The 17240-nt window shown below is 36.4% G+C and overlaps 1 protein-coding gene across 5 annotated transcripts in view; it reads left to right on the top strand.

Annotated features, from left to right (window-relative positions):
• The window catches only part of Ptpn4 (protein tyrosine phosphatase non-receptor type 4), a 175112-nt gene that overhangs the window by 21008 nt on the left and 136864 nt on the right, over window positions 1-17240 (top strand). For all 5 annotated transcript variants that reach the window (XM_032915205.1, XM_032915204.1, XM_032915206.1 and 2 more), the window contains exon 2: window positions 14629-14783. In XM_032915205.1, the coding sequence (XP_032771096.1) occupies window positions 14646-14783 (138 nt within the window). In that variant the 5' untranslated portion in view covers window positions 14629-14645. The remainder of the gene's footprint in view (window positions 1-14628; window positions 14784-17240) is intronic.

Here is a 17240-nt window from a genome sequence, read left to right as displayed (position 1 = left end):
CACTGTAGTCTTGCAGTTAGTTCGTGTAGTCCTGGACTGTCCAGTGGATCATCATTAACTGGAAGTGACAGCTTAAATCTCAGTAAAAACCATTTGAGCCTGAGGGTAACTATCTCAGTGCTGGAGTCTTTGAGTTCATATGAAAGACCTGAGTTCATATGTTCAGTCCTCAGTTCTCATTAAAAGGCAATCCTTAAGCCACATGTATCACATTTTAAATGTTTACTCATATTCATTCTATTCCTTTAACAGAGGAGGAAATCATAGCTCAGAGAAATGGAGTGACTGCTTCAAAAAAGAAGCTGTGGTTGTTAAAATTTAGGATATTTATCTCAGTGGCTTTCCAAGCATTCTAAATGTTTTTGTTGTTACTAAAGACAACCTCTGCAGTTGCTTTTAAAATTCTCCTGCAACACAGTAACTTCAGAATATTTATTTTAAGAACTAATAGTTGGTGTAATGGGTGCCCTGCTTTTGCTGCCTCCTTTATTCATTTGTACAACAAAACTTTTTTGTTGTACAATGACTTATTTAGGAAGTCAGTTTAGAAAGTTTTTTGTTGTTTTGTTTTGAGAGGTTAGGGAGGAAAAAGCTAAGTTAGATAAAATAGCAAAACTAATACTGATTGTCAGGCCTCCTGTAATCTCCCCCGCCCCCCAACACATAGGAGCAGTGAATTCTTATCGTAGTTTAACTTTTTTTTTGGAGTCAGGGTCTCTCTGTTAAGCCCTGGCTGACTTGGAACTTAGTATGTTTCTAGGTTGGCCTTAAACTCAGAGATCCACTCTCTTCTTCCTCTTGAGTATTGTTTGCCACCAATTTAGGCTAACCTCTTAATATGTAATGATAGATATGATTAGAATAGAAATGATTTCATTTTGGTTCTCAGTTTTCTAGTAGTGTTGAGGTAGGTTATACAGTGGATCAAATGGTAGATTCTTTGATGGATGACAGAAAACCACATTAAGAATTACTTTAGCTTGCAGAAGTAAAAGTCATTAAGATATGGTGGGAAGGGTGTCTTTGTGATTAGGTAAATCTGTATTCAAGTGCTTCTCCTAGTTTTGCTTGCATAATCTTGGGTCAGTTACTTAGTCCTTCTAGCTGTCATACCCAACCTTTTAGCATACTTCAGCAGTGTTCTCTTCTCAAAGTGTATGCTTGAGAGCTGTGCACAAGTTAACACACACACACACACACACACACACACACACTTGAGAGCTGTGCACAAGTTAACACACACACACACACACACAGGCAAAAAAATAACAAAAAAGAAAACCCTCAAGGTTGTAAGTTTATAGGTTTTTGTTTTGTTTTTCACATCTGCATGTGCTATTGCCATGGCCTGGAGCAAACTGCTGCAGCCAAGGGGATTTCTCTCCATGGAAACTAGTGGCCAACCTAGTGAACAGGAGCAATACTTCAGGCCACTGCAGAACACATGGAGTCCAGAGTGGGGCACAGGCCTTGGTAGCACAGTGTGGGTGGGGATCCCCTAACAACCCTTGGGTTACATGAACCTATAGATCCATATGGCATCAGATGGTGTTTGTGTTGGGTGGTATTCATAACTACCCTTGGCCATGTGTGCCTGTGGGCTACTGGTTGGACATCTTTGCATCTGCAAAGAGATAAAAATAGTGAACTATCACTGTTTTAAGAGTGAAGTGATAGACACGAATTATTCTAGTTTTTATTGGTATCTAATAAGCTGTGCCAACACTTAGCAGTCACCATTTTATGATTTGTCGATTTTATGTGTGAGGAATTCTAATGTAACAGGGCCCGGAATGATTACTGTTTTCTTTTCTACAATATAATATATGCTTACTGGGCTGGGAATACCTGGGAGTCAGAATGCTTAGGGAATAGAGGGCCCTTTCCAGGCATGCTTGTTTATGTGTCTCATGACTCAAGCATAGGCTCAAGGGAGGCTATAGATTGGAGCTCTTACTTATGAACTTTCCATTGTGGCTGAGGGAGGGAGATATACTAGCTGAATTTTGAGAGAAGTATCCTTAGGATGAGTAGTCCAAAAAAAAAAAAAAAATGAGAGCATAAAGCCTCTGATAGTCTTAGAGTCATTAAGGCATTTTCTTCAATACTGGCAATTAAACAGTGTCCTATATGCTAGGCAAGCCTTATTTCTAACCCGCCAAATGATTTCTGAATACTTTCTATTGCTTAGCTAATATATGCTCTAGAGGAGATATCATGCTTTGAATAATTCTTAGACCACAGGTTGCTAAATTGATTAAATAAACTAGTTAATCTTTGGAGTCTGATTGGAACACTATATCATTTTCTAGCCATCTCAAGTTGTCAGTGTTATGCCCCCTCTGTTAGCCTTTTTTTTCAACTTTAGAAATAAGGCTGATATTTTCTATGTACCATTTATAGTAATTAGGTATGCATACTATGTATATCTTTCAGGTCTGGTTTTAAAGCTTAGTAGATCTATGTAGAAGAAACTGCTTATGTTAAAGACTAGTACTGGATATTAAATGTTTATTTATTTGAGACAGTCTGTCATAGATCTTAGGTTGATCTTCAGTTGGTTTTATAATCCATTATAACCAAATATTTCTGATTCTCCTGCCTCTACTTCCCATGTGTGGGGTTTAGAGGCTTGGACTATCAGGCCAAGTTCATAATTTAGGTACTGAAGTTTTCAAAGTAGCATGCTGCCCCCTAGGGACAGTATAGTATTTAATCAATTGTGGAAATTTCTAGTCTTTGGCTTGTATAAGCTTGTATTTGGAATAAGTATTAATGTTAAACAGCATTAAGTTTTGGGTTTTTTGTTTGTTTGCCTTGCTTTGGTTTTTAGTCCTTTCCCCTCCCTCCCTTTTAAAAGAGAACTAAGCCTTTATTTCTATGTTTCTCAAATGAAGCTGGCTGAGTTGGTTGCTTTGAGGGGATAGTCAAAGAGACCAAGTACCATATCCTCCTCTGATTTCTAATTCTTCTTAGCTTCAGCCTTGGTTAGGGTAGCCAGCAGTAGCAGCAGTGGCAGCGGTGATGTCAGTGCTGGTGGCATCCACCTTAAGGGCAGTAACCACAAATACAGATGGATTGGCCAAGAAGGCCTAGACCTTTTAATAAGTGAGAAGGTGTACTCAGTCCCCACAAAGCCAGGACCTACTTGTATCCATTGACAATAGAGTGTGGCACTAAGGCCAAAGTCAGGTAACCAGTCTGCAGACAAGCACAGGCAACATCTGGACACCTTCTAGGATGCCAGAATGCAGAGTCAGCTCTGGGATGCTAAGTACTTCCAGGTTGTAAAGGCTGCCATTCTCGGGCTGGAGAGATGGCTCAGTGGTTAAGAGCACCCGACTACTCTTCCAGAGGTCCTGAGTTCAATTCCCACCAACCACATGGTGGCTCACAACCATCTGTAAAGAGATCCGATGCCCTCTTCTGGTGTATCTGAAGACAGCTACAGTGTATTTATATATAATAAATGAATAAATCTTAAAAAAATAAAAAGGGCTGCCATTCTCAAACATCTGTTCTATGATCATCCCAGAGGATGAAAGGGGGCAGGGGGATGTTCAGCATGTTCACAGTGTGGTTTCACTGGCTCCTGCTTTGTCCTCAGTTTTTATTAGCTGTATATCACTAAGAATATCAGTGGTACCTCTGGAGAGTTCAGTGGTGATGCCTAAAGCCAGGAAGAAAGAAGTTATCAGACCCCTAATTCAGTCTTCTGGGCTGGCACCAGAAGTTGGCACCTTATTGGCCAGCAGCATGTCCCTAATCTTGATAAGGTCCTCAAAGTCCGCAGATATGAGGCAGCAGTTTCTCCAGAGCTTGGTTATTTGTTGATGGCCACCCCCCCGTGTGTGTGTGTGTGTGTGTGTGTGTGTGTGTGTGTGTGTGTGTGTGTGTGTGTGTGTGTCTTTAATCAAAAATTAGTTGTCCATAGGTTTGTGGATTTATTATGTCCAGGTCTTCAATTTGATACTGTTGATCAACATGTCTGTTTTTGTGCCAGTACCATGTTGTTTTTATTACTGTGGATCTGTAGTGCAATTTGAAATCAGGGATAGTAATATCTCCCACAGATTTCTTGTTATTCACAGTTGTTTAAGCTATCCTAGGTTGTGTTTCCATATGAGGATGGAAATTATCCTTTGAAGATTTATGAAGAATTGTGTTGGAATTTTGATGGGATTGCATTGAATCTGAAGATTGCTTTTGGTGGGATGGCCACTTTTTACTATGTTAATCAGTGAGCATAGGAGATCCTTCCATCTTCTGACAGCTTCAGTTTTTTTCTTCATGTCTTGAAGTTTTTATTATACTAGTCTTTCTTTTGCTTGGTTAGAGTTACCCCCAAGATACTTTTATATTATTTGAGGCAGTGGAGAAAGGTTTTGTTTCCCTGCTTTCTTTCTTAGACTGTTTGTCATTTGTATGTAGGAGGACCTCTTATTTTTGTGAGTAAATATTGTATCCAGCTACTTTGCTAAAAGTTTTTATTTTTGTGGAGGAAGTTTTAGGGTCACTTATGTATACTGTTACATTAGCTGCAAATAAAGACACTTGATTTCTTCTTTGTGTATTCCCTTGGCCTCCTTCAGTTGTCTTATTGCTCTAGCTAAGACTTCAGAAAGTACTATATTGAATAGGTAGGGAGAATGGACAATCTTGTCTTCTTCCTTTTTAATGCGTGCTTTGAGTTTTTCTCCATTTAAGTTGATGTTTGGACTTGCTGTAAATTACCTTTATTATGTTGAGGTATGTCCCTTGTATCTCTAATCTCTTAAGGACTTTTATCATGAAGGAATGTTAACTTTGTCAAAGTTCTTTTCTACATTTAATGAGATGTTCATATTGTTTTTGTCTTTCAGTCTATTTCTATAGGTAAATTACATTTAATGATTTATGTTAGTTGAACAATCCCTGCATCTCTGGGATGATGTTTACATCATCATGTTGGATGATCTTTTTGATGTGTTCTAGGATTTGGTTGCAAGTATTTTTTTGAGTATTTTTGCATCTGTGTTCATAAGGGAAACTTGTCTGTAATTCCCTTTCTTGGGTTTGTATATGTTTTGCATATCAAGGGTAACTGGGCAGAGAAAAAGGAATTTGGCAATATTCCTTATGTTTCTATTTTGTGGAATAATTTAAGGAATATTGACATTATTGACATTAACACTTCTTTGCAAATCTGGTAGAATTCTGTGCTAAAACCATCTGGCCCTGGGCTTCTTTTTGTTAGTTAGTTAGTTAGTTAGTTAGTTAGTTAGTTAGTTAGTTAGTTTGTTTGTTTGGAAGATTGGTAATAACTTTCTATTTCACTAGAGGCTATAGGTCTGCTTAAATTGCTCATATGATTTTGATTTAACTTTGATAAGTGGATGTGTTGGGAAAATGGCCCATTTCTTTTAGATTTTAGATTTGGTAGCATAAAGGTTTAATGTGTATCCTTATGATTCTCAGGATTTCTTTGGTTTCTGTTGTTATATTCCCCCTTTGACTTCTAAAAAGAGTACCAACTCTTTTTTCATTGATTGTTGTTTAGTTGTTTTTTGTTTATTTATTTAGCTTTCAGTTTGATTACTTCCTGCCTTCTACTCGTTTTGGTTGATGTCTTTTTGTTCTAGAGCTTTCAGTTGTGTTGTTGTTCTAGAATGAGACCCCTCCAGTTTGGGGTGTGTGTGTGTGTGTGTGTGTGTGTGTGTGTGTGTGTGTGTGTGTGTGTATGTGTTTTAGGATTTTACTGCTGTGAACAACAGTATGACCAAGGAACTCTTATAAGGACAACATTTAATTGGGGCTAGCTTACAGGTTCAGAGGTTCAGTTCATTATCATCAAGGTAGAAGCATGGCAGCATCCAGGCAGGTGTGGTGCATGTAGAGCTGAGAGTTCTACACCTTCATCTGGAGGCTGCTAGCAGAATACTGGCTTCCAGGCAGCTAGGATGAGGGTCTTAAAGCCCACACCCACAGTGACATACCTACTCCAACCTTCCCCGGGCTGAGCATATACAAACTGTGTGTGTGTGTGTGTGTGTGTGTGTGTGTGTGTGTGTGTGTGTGTGTGTGTGTGTGTGTGATTCTAATAGGTTTGCGTTTATATGCAACTTAATATTTTTACTTACAGGTGTGTGTGTGTGTGTGTGTTTCTGTGTGTCTCTGTGTGTGTTCTGTATGTTTAGTATTTTGATTATTATGTGTTGAGGTGACTTTGTTTTTTTGGTCCAATCCTTTTGGTGTTCTATAATCTCCTTTATCTTCTATGATTTTGTTGAAAGTATTTTCTGTGCCGTTGACTCTGTTCTTCCTCTATTCCTATTATTTTTAGATTTGGTCCCTTCATAGTGTTCCAGATTTCCTGGATACTTTGTGCCAGTTTTTAAGATTCAACATTTTCTTTGACTGAGGTATCCATTTCTTCTATCATGTCCTCAATGTCTGAAGTTTTCTCATCTAACCTCTTGTATTCTGTTAAGCTTAGCTCTGAGATTCCTGTTCCTAAATTTTTCCTTTCCAGATTTCCCTCAGTTTGGGGTGGTGATATTATTACCATCATCATCATCATCATCATCATCATCATCATCATCATCATTAATTCTATTTCTACTTTCAGGTCTTGAACTCTTTTATTAATTTCCTTCTACTTTTTGTACTTTTATAGATTTCTTTAGGGGATATTTATTTTCTGTTTAAAGACCTTTATTAAATTTATAAAGATTCATTCATTCTTGTGCTTCAGCTATGTTGGAATACTCAGGACCTACTGTTAGTTGCTGGGCTGTAATGGAGGCATATTGTTCTGGCTGTTATAGATTGTGTTTTTAGGCTGGCATCTAGTTATCTGGAGTTGGGAAGATTGTAATTCCAGGTGTTGATAACATTTTGGGATCATGCCAGATGTGACTACTGGGGGAAGGGGTTCCAGGTAAAATGTGTGTCTTAAAATTGGGAGCTGTCACTTAAGAATGGGGATAGGCTAGGGGTCTGAAGGGATTCTTTGGAGAGAGGAAGGCAGAATTTTCCACCAGGATCTGCTTATTTAGTCTCCTTGGAATGGGAGTAGAGAGTGAAGAAAGGTTACCCCAAGGTCTGCTGTGGATGAGATTGCGGGATTGGATTTGGAGGAGCAGTGGGTGAGGTGAACATCAGCAGTTAGTCTACTTGCTTCTCTGATCATAGTAGCCTGTGGAATCCCAGGGACCTGCTGGAGTTGGCTCTGATAAAGCAGTGAGTAGGGATATCAGGGTGATCCACTAGAGATGCTAGCAGTGAGGAAATGTGGCTACAGCTGGTGTTTTGCTACAGAGCTGGGAATGAGACTGGGGAATTTGGATTTGGAGAGGCTGAGGGAGAAGTGAAGATATGTGGTCAGCCAGCCTATTTGCTTCCCTCTGGTATTTGCCTTTTGGTTTTTCAAAGGGCCTACATTATTGGGACAAGGATATTGGGTAGAAATCCCATTAAAACTCTACAAAGCTCATTCTTAGTGAGGTTTAGCTGTTTGTTTTAAAATAAAGCTCTTCAGGGTGTAGCAAGCAACCTTTTTGTTAATTTCCAGACTTTTGACAATGTTGATTTTGATACATTACCAGTGTCCTTTTACCTTTATGGAGGAGTGGGTTTCCAGCAGTCTTCCTTTACCTCTTATAAACGCTTCTCCATCTTTTCTTTATTCTTTTTATATGAAGTTGGATGTACTGAATTTTATAGTTGCCTTTCAGATGACTACTATTTGTATTTAAAAATTGGAAATTATAAAGATTACCATTTACCAAAAAAATAACTTTATTACTTTCAAATGGTTGCTGAGGTTTGTTTATTTGTTTGTTTGTTTATTTATTTATTTTATGTATATGAGTACACTTGCTATCTTCAGACACACCAGAAGAGGGCAACAGATCTCATACCAGATGGTCGTGAGCCACCATGTGGTTGCTGGGAATTGAACTCAGGACCTCTGGAGGAACAGTCAGTGCTCTTTTTTTTTTTTTTTTCTCCGGAGCTGGGGACCGAACCCAGGACAAGCGCTCTACCGCTGAGCTAAATCCCCAACCCCTAGTCAGTGCTCTTAACCGCTGAGCCATCCCTCCAGCCCCCTGTTGCTGAGTTGTTTTTTGTTTTTTGTTTTTTTTTCACATTCTAGTTTATGCTTATATTGAACTTTAACTCAACTCAGTGCTTTTTTAATTGGACAAACATTTTATGCAGACTAACTAGTAAGTACTGTAACTAGGGTATATTTATTAAGTTGCATTTATGAGCTATTAACATGAAAAAAGTTATTCTTGGGATTTTCAGACAAAGAAACTTGTTTCTAGGTCAATCATTTGTTTTCTTTTGTTGATTTATTTATACAAATGTTATTTATTTTCAGCGATACTCCATTTGTGCAGCTATGACTATGGTGGCAGTAATATGCTATAAGTTATGATTACTATTGTGGATATTGAGAAAAGTAGCCGGAGAAGAGTTGTCAGTGCTTTGCCAGATGCACTGTTGCATGGTTCTTCCTGAGCTTCTCATTGATCCAGGAATAAAGTGTAACACACAAGAGATTTTAAATTATAACTGCATGCAATGTGTTGTTGTGGTAAAGAAGGTTCTTTTGACTTCTTACTTTTAGCTTTGTATAATTACAATTTAGGGTCATTTAATACTCCTTTATTGGTCTATACAGAGCTCAAAGTTCTAATTTCAATTTGTTAGTATTTTTGTTTTAGCTTTCTCAAATGAAACATAGAAAACTAGTTAAAGGAGAAAATGATTATTTAAATGGTATTTGTTTTTCCAGTGTTTGGGTATATTTTGTTGACAAATCATTAAGTAAATCCAAAGTTACCAGGCAAATAAACTAGTAGAAGAGCATTCCTTTAATTAATGATAAATTTAGTTAAGAATCCTTATAAATGAGATAAATGATGACAATACTTTTTAGAGATAGTCATTTAAAACAGAATAAACTAATAATTTTAAAGTTACACATAAGACAGGAAGAGCTTTTGACTTTTTGGTTCTTTTTTTTTTTTTTTTTCGGAGCTGGGGACCGAACCCAGGGCCTTGTGCTTCCTAGGCAAGTGCGAGCTTTTGACTTTTTTTTTTTTTTGTTCTTTTTTTCAGAGCTGGGGACCGAACCCAGGGCCTTGCGCTTCCTAGGTAAGCGCTTACCACTGAGCTAAATCCCCAGCCCCGAGCTTTTGACTTTTAAGTTGAAATTATTTGTGAGGTTGAGATTATTGACCTCTTCAGAGTTTCTCCATTTTAAACAGTGTTTCTAATCTAAGCACTTCTATTGCCCTGGATACTTTCTTCCAAGAAATTGAAAGAATGTATTGGGAATTTAAAACCCTGAAATATTGGCCCAGGAAGCAAGAAAAGGAAGAGAGACCAGAGTTACTTAAGAAGGTTAGCTCAAGCCTAACCTTCTTAAGGTTCTCAGTTCTTTTCTCTTCATGAAATTCAACCAGGAGTTGATTGTTTATTTTTAAAGTAATTGATCATTTGCTAGTCAAAAGAAACACCATTTAGAAAAATGTTTTAGGCCTAACCCAGTATTCTAGTTTTCAAAATAAAGGCACATATGTTTTAATCACTAGAAAAGTAATATAAATCAGAATTTCTTAAGGTACACAATAGAAGAAAAAAATAGAAAAATTTAGATTCAACATAATATTCTTGTGAGAAAGAGGTAAAAGTTTTAAAAGGAAAGACATGATCACTTCATTCCTCTAGATTTTTTTTTTTTTTTTTTTTTTTTTTCTTCTTTTTTGGAGCTGGGGACCAAACTCAGGGCCTTGCGCTTCCTAGGTAAGCGCTCTACCACTGAGCTAAATCCCCAGCCCCTAGATTGTTTTAAAAGCCTTTGTTCTCTTGTATCCCAAGAGTATACAGTTGTTAACCTTAATATTTCCCTCTTATTTATACTGGGATATTTAATGTATATGTGGTCATCTTTTGGTATCCATGGGTGATTGATTCCAGGACCCCAGAGGACACCAAAGTCTGTGGGTGTCTCAAGTTCTTTACATAGATGGTAAATATTTGCATAAAGCCTGCATGTATCTTTGTACGCTTTTAAGTCTTATGTATATTATTTATACCTAATATAGTGTAAATGTTTTTGAAGATTTCTTTTTAAATTATATGTTTGTGTGAGTTTTGCACTTTAGATTTTACATTTAAATATGATTCATTGAGTAAAGTATTCATTGAATAAAGTAACCACAACAAAAAATGGCATTGTCAGGGTAATGAGATAGTGTCAGGCTCAGTGACTCACCAGAATCTATGTAGTGGAAGGAGAGCATCTTCTGTGGCAAGTTGTTTTCTGACTTCCACACATGTGCCATGGTATACATACACCCCTTCCCCAAATTAACGGGGGGGGGGTCACTTCAACCATGAAAGAGAGTTGTATACATACAACATTACAAATGAGCCTCAGTCCACATAATACCTTGCACTTTATATTCAAAAGAACTCCATGAACCAGACTTAACCATAGAACAACCTAAACTGAAATGTTTAGAAGAAAATGTGAGAAAATCATAAGTGTCTAAGTTTGATGAAGTATTCATAGGTATGACACCAAAAGAATGGTTCATCAAGTCTATGTGTATACATGTTCAAAAAGAAAATATGGTGGTGCACACCTTTAATTCCAGCACTCTGTTCTCAGAGGGAGACAGATCTTCACCTGCAAAGGCCAGCCAAGAGCTCAAATAGTGAAAACCTGTCCCCCCCCAAAAGAAAACAAAGTATATTTTATTTAGAATTAAAGTATACAGTTGGAAAAAAATTCCCACATTTCTCAGTGTTTTCTTTCTTTTTTTAAACAATATTTTTTAAGTTTTATTTATTATATATGAATACACTGCATCTGTCTTCAGACACACCAGAAGAGGGCATCAGATCTCATTACAGATGGTTGTGATCACACCATGTGGTTGCTGGGATTTGAACTCAGGACCTCTTGGGAGAGCAGTCAGTGCTCTTAACCACTGAGCCATCTCTCCAGCCCTTCTCAGTGTTTCCAAATTCCTGGCATATTACTACTCTTTGATATCCCAGAACAGTAAGTCAGCATTCCCAGGTGTTCTCAGAGCTTTCAAAATTATATTTTAACATACTTCTAACAATCTTCAGACTATATGGTTTAAATAACTAAAATTCTTGTTTGAAGGGTAAAATATACCAAGTTCAACATTACTTATATCTTTCAGAAATATTCAGTGAAAAACTTAATTTAAAATTGACATCTTGCCTATATACAGCCCTTTAGGGTGGCATACGAGGTGGGGCACCTACCATACTAAGCATCTATCTCTTCAGCTCATCTTGTGTAGTTCTTAGCATAATGTTGTATATGTTTTGATATATTTGCACATCTTATTTTTTGTTTAGCTTTTATAGATAGGACTGTGTTCTAAATTAAACCCCATGCATTTTATGTATACACCACGTAATTTACAAACATGCCTAGTTTTATTTCTGTGTGCACCCTGCCCTTCACTACTCTCCCTTTCACTGAATTATTTGCTTTGTTTCTGATCTTAGGATGAAAATGTTTAGGCTTTAACCATTAAATTAATTAGGATAGTAACCATATAGACTGCTCTTATAGATGTCTTTAGTCATGTTGATTTTCTTTGTGTTCTTTTTGAGAATTCTTACTGTGGTATACTTTGTCAAATGCTTTTCTGCATTGATTGAAAAGCTTATATGATTTTTTCCTTAGTCATTTAATGTGGTAGATGACATTGATCAATTGTGTAACTGTAAGCCTTGCCACATTTCATGAATAAAACCCTTCTTATACAGTTCTTACAGTGATGAATTCTCTGTGCCTTGGGTGTTTCAGTAGAATAAAATGAAAATGAGAAGTGCTGCCTGTGTGCTTCCTGTGATTGTAGACACAGTGGTAATCGGCCCTTAAATAGCAAACCATCTGGGTTTGAACATGCCAACATGGGGTTTTAAGGTTTTTTTATTCAAAATTTAAAATAGCTACAGGGCTATTTAAATTGTTCTGAATATTAATTAAATTCTGATATTTTGTGCCTTATGAGAAAATGGACCACTTTATGTGTCAAATTACTGCACTCGAGTACAAATTGTTTTCAGTATCATTTTGATGTTGACAAGGTTCACATAGTGCTCTGTTTCATTCCTAACATTAATACTTTTTTTTAAAGATTTATAATTTATTTCATGCATGTCAGTACACTCTCTTTAGACACACCATAGAGGTCATAGGATCTCACTACAGATGGTTGTGAGCCACCATGTGGTTGCTGAGAATTGAACTCAGGACCTCTGGAAGAACGGTCAGCCATCTCAACCTAGCCATCTCTCCAGCCTATGTTAATATTTTTTACTTTTCTTTTGTTAATCTTGGTTCATTGATCTTTTAAAAGGATCAGCTTTGCATCCCAGTTGATTTTTTTTTTTCCTTCTGGGGGGGTTGTATAGTAGTCTTTGTTTTCTTTTATTTCCTTCCCATTGTTTACTATTTTATTAGGCTTTTCTCTGAGTTCTTAAGAGATTAGATAATTGATTTGAGGCATGTCCTGTTTTCCTGTTAAATACATGCAGTCCTATAAATTTCCTTTATTGGTGTGTGGTATATCTGTCCACAAATTTTGCTAAATAGTATTTTTAGTTTTACTTAGTTCTATGCATTTTTTTTAAATTTTTGATTTCCTTTAAGATTTCGTTTTTGTCCCATGTGTACATTTGAAAGTATGCTGTTTACTTCCTTGCGTTTGGAGATTGTTCTATTCTTAATTTCTAGTTTAATTCTTCTATTCTTAGGGACCATATTTTGTAGAATTTTATTTCCTTAAGGATATTTAGTTTTGTTTTGTGTCCTAGGATATGGTCTTTCATTGTAATTTGTTAAGGAACATTTGGAAGTTATATGTGTTCTACTGTCAGTGACAAGGTGTTTTATAAATGCTTATTGGATCCTGGTAGTTAATTATATTGTTCTATATTTTTACTAATTTCTTTCTTTTTTTTTTTTTTATCATTTTTCTTTTTTTCGGAGCTGGGGACCAAACCCAGGGCCTTGCGCTTGCCTAGCTACCACTGAGCTAAATCCCCAACCCCCTAATTTCTTTAATTATGCCAGCTATTGAGAAATGAGAGTTGAGCTTTTCATTGTGGATTTGTCTTTTTTATTTCAGTTTTCTAATTTTGATTAATATATTTTGTGCCTGTGGATTATTGTCTTGTTTGTTTATTACTGTGTCATTCTTCTCCCTGCTAATTTCCTCTGAGGGTTAAGTCTAGCTATGTAGTATTAATGTAGCTACTCCTCCTTTTGTTGATGGTTTCTGTGATGTATCTTTTCCCATTGTTACACCATCTACTATATTATAATGTGTTGAGTTTCTTGGAGGTAGTTTTTATTGTTTGTTTCCTATTAGGCCAGCAGTTGTCTTTTAACTGAAGAATCTTATCTGATTAGTCCCTCCTCGTCAGCATATTAAAACACTTCTTGTATATTAGTTTTATTAAATGTAGTGTTAACATTTCCTTTCATCTTTTATCTATGAGATAGTAACTCCAGTTACTGAATACTACTGACTTGAAAGCCTGTTTCTATTAGTATTTCTACTTCTATTAGTATTTCTAATAGTATTTGTTTACTGATTATATAGTTTACTACTTATTGTTTATGGTGCATGCCTTTAATCCCAGCACTTGAAGGCAGAGCCAGATGGCTTTCTGAGTGTGAAGCCAGCTCCATCTAAAGAACTAGGTCCAGAACAACCAGGGCTGCACAGAGAAATCCTGTCTTTAAAAAGTAAACTAAAATAACAGCAACAACAGCAACAATTTCCTTTGTTACATTATCTTTAATGTGAAGTTGTATGCAATGTCTGAAATTTTTTTCTCTCTCTAATATGATTGTTAGTTTTTGGGTGTAGAATTCCATGTTCTGAATAATTTTCTTTCAGAATATTGAAAGTACAATTTCATTGTCTTTTAATAGCCATTATTGACAGTAGATAGATGACCTAGTTTTTTCTCTACTTATTTAAAAATTTAACATGGCAGAGAGCTAGGCACATTGCACATGCCTGTAATACCACCAGTTTGGGAGGCTGAGGCAGGAGTTTCAGGCCAACCCAGTTCATAGGAAGGCCCTGTCACCTCCCCTCCCTCATAAAAAAAAAGATGGAATAGTTGGCTGAAACTGAAGTAGAATTATCTCTACTCTTACTATTATTCTACAGTTTCTTTTTAAGTAAGAAGAAAGAAAAAAAAGTAGAGTGAATTGAAACAGTCCTCTCTTCAATATGTTTAGAAAATACATCAGTGAGTCATATCCAACTTGCTGAGCTCCCACACTCCTTCTACACATAGAATTTGTATTGGAGTATGACTTCCCAAAAATTTTATCCTTCTCTAAAACATTTCAAAATAAATTTCTTTAGAGTGGTTTGTAATTTAACTTAGATAATCTAAATATATATCTATTTTATAACCACTTTCTTAATCTTGATGTTTCAAAATTTATAATTTTTTGTCCATATTTTAATCTGAAATGTGAATTAACTTTACTTTTTAAAGCTATAGCATGTCTTCCACTGTCCCTTATATTTAGTGATTTCTGTTTTTTAAACCTAGGTTTTGTGCGGACAGTAATGACCGCACGTTTCCGATTGCCTGCTGGCAGAACCTACAATGTCCGAGCATCAGAGTTGGCCCGAGACAGACAGCATACAGAGGTGGTTTGCAACATTCTTCTTCTGGATAACACTGTACAGGCATTCAGAGTTAATGTGAGTATTTTGTTTTTTTCTCTCCTTAGCATTCATATCATCATCATTATCATTAACATCTTCATTATCTCTGGATATTAGTCTGAATTTAGATTTATCTTAAAACTAAAACCATTAAGTTATAGTATAATTTAAACAATCATAGTTAAGGAAGTCTTTTTGATGCAAGTTTATAAAAAGTATTCCTGCTCATTTAAACTGAGTCTTTCAAAAAGTGCTGTCCACTGGCTGTACACAAACAGCAGAACATCCTAGTTCATGAACAGATAAGTGGTCTATGGGTAAATTTATAAGGTGCACAAGGGTGCCAGAAAAGAGTTTGTTCTCTTAAATACCTTATATGTTTTTAGGAAAGCCATATTTGTACTGTCTGAATACAACTTTGGTTAAACAAAGATAAGTAGTAAGACTGATCTTTCCTAAGTATTGTCTAAAAAGATTTATTCAACAAGTATTTGTTCTTGTTATTATTGTCAAGCTTCAGTTGTTCATTGTCATTTGAGTTTCATCTATGTGGTATGTTAGGTCAGTCGTTTTCATTGCTGCATGCTGTTTTTTGAATGAATATACCGTAATGTATCCATTTTCCTATATCTGTTTAGTTAGTCTATTTTTTCTTGGTTCATTATTTCTACTATGGGCTTTTAAGTTCTTATTCATGTCTTAGTAATATATACGTGGACACATACACCTTTTTTATTTTAAAAACTTCAAATCTGTGGGGAATGGAAGAGTAGTGTTCCAAGGCTCCCTTTGCCCAGTCTGAGCTAGTGTTAACATTTTGTACATTTACCTTCTCTTTCTCGTTTCTCCCTGAACTTTCTGAAAGTAAGTGGTGGACACACCAATATGTATTTAGCATTTTGAGAGTCTTAACAGTAATACAAAATCATTGTCATACTCCCAAATTTAGATTATATGTATGATGCTAATTAATATGTAGTGCGTATTCATATCCAAGTCTCTGCCATGATGTATCATCTGATTCCTGATGCATTCCTTGTGTCTCTGTAGACTTAATTTTACTTATTACATTCATGTGCATGGAATTTGGAGGCACACATGCCACAGTATGAATGTGGAGGTCAGAGGACCACTTTGTGGACCTTGTTTTCTCGTTCTGCCACTTTTGCATGGGATTTGGAGACCAAACCCAAATGGCGAGGCTTGTGAGGAGAATGCCTTTATCCACTGTGCCATCTTGTTAGTCCTGCTTACTATATTTTTTTAACTTAAATTCTCTGAATATTACTTAGTATGTAGCTTTAAAAATTCTAAATTTCATTTCATATTTGAAAACAAGTTGCAAAAGTACTGAAAATTTTATTATTTATAAGAAAATTACTTAGCCAATAGCTCAGTGTGTTTTCTATTTCTTTTGTATTCTGTCTACTAATAGATGAAGAGTAGATTGCCAATCAGAATAAAAAGTAGAATTCTCATTCCAAAACCTTCTCTGTTCCTTCCACTAAGGTCAACAGAATCTTCAGTTCCTGGCCTTGAGCCTTGAGCCTCAGGTGCACCTCCTCTTACCATTCCATGCCTCATCAGGCTAGGACCTGCCAACAGGCCAGGACTCTGCCTGGCAGGCAAACTTTTCTTTTTTTTCTTTTTTTCCTCTGCTTCAGAGATGCAGTAAAACAACTCCAGACAGTGTACCACATGCATACCTGATGCTCTTGGAAGCCAGAAGCCAGCATTGTATCCCCTTTTACTTATTGTGAGCTACCAAGTCGTTACTGGAGTGCAGATATTCTAGAAGAGCAGCCCGTGTTCTTAACTGCAGAGTCATCTTTCTAGCCCCCTATTTTTTAGCATAGAAATTTATTTAGTTTCCACAAAGTAAAGCAACAGCTGCTATATATGAACAGTTAGTAATAGTGTTATCACTTTTTTCCTGAATGTGTAAACGTTTCCCTTTGTTTATGATAAACATCAAAGCTGATAGTTTTAGCTGCTTCTTCTGTAGTTTAGAAAAACTTCCCATGTACAAAGCAATCTGGAAGTAGATAATTTACATTGAATAACTACTTAATTTTAGCACAATGTTAGCTTACATCATGGATTCATTAATTTTTCTCTAACTTTTTTACTGATGCTTTGTGAATTGCACATCATGTATCCCGATCCTACACACCTCCTTGTCCCTCCATATCCACCCTTGAAAATCCTCCCCAAAAAGAAAACAAATCAAAAATCTCGCTGTGTAAGAAGCTGTGGTGTGTAACTGTGTGTCACGTAGTATACCCTTTCACCCAAACAGCTTTAGTTGTTCATTGCAATGAGTCATTGGTCTGGTTCAAAGCAAATGGCTTCTGCTACGATGTCAATATTGGATCCTCACTGGAACTCCTTTTGGATATCCTGTTGTTGCCCTGTGTCATGGAGATCCTGCAGCTTTGGTTCTGCCTGACTGTCCCCTTCACAATGTTTCAGCAGTTCATAAATGGGGTAGAT

The sequence above is a fragment of the Rattus rattus genome, chromosome 10 (assembly GCF_011064425.1).
Source record: "Rattus rattus isolate New Zealand chromosome 10, Rrattus_CSIRO_v1, whole genome shotgun sequence".
In the NCBI taxonomy this organism is placed as follows: domain Eukaryota; kingdom Metazoa; phylum Chordata; class Mammalia; order Rodentia; family Muridae; genus Rattus; species Rattus rattus.
The sequence above is the reverse complement of the archived record's forward strand: the minus strand, read 5'-3'. Positions and strand labels throughout refer to the sequence as shown.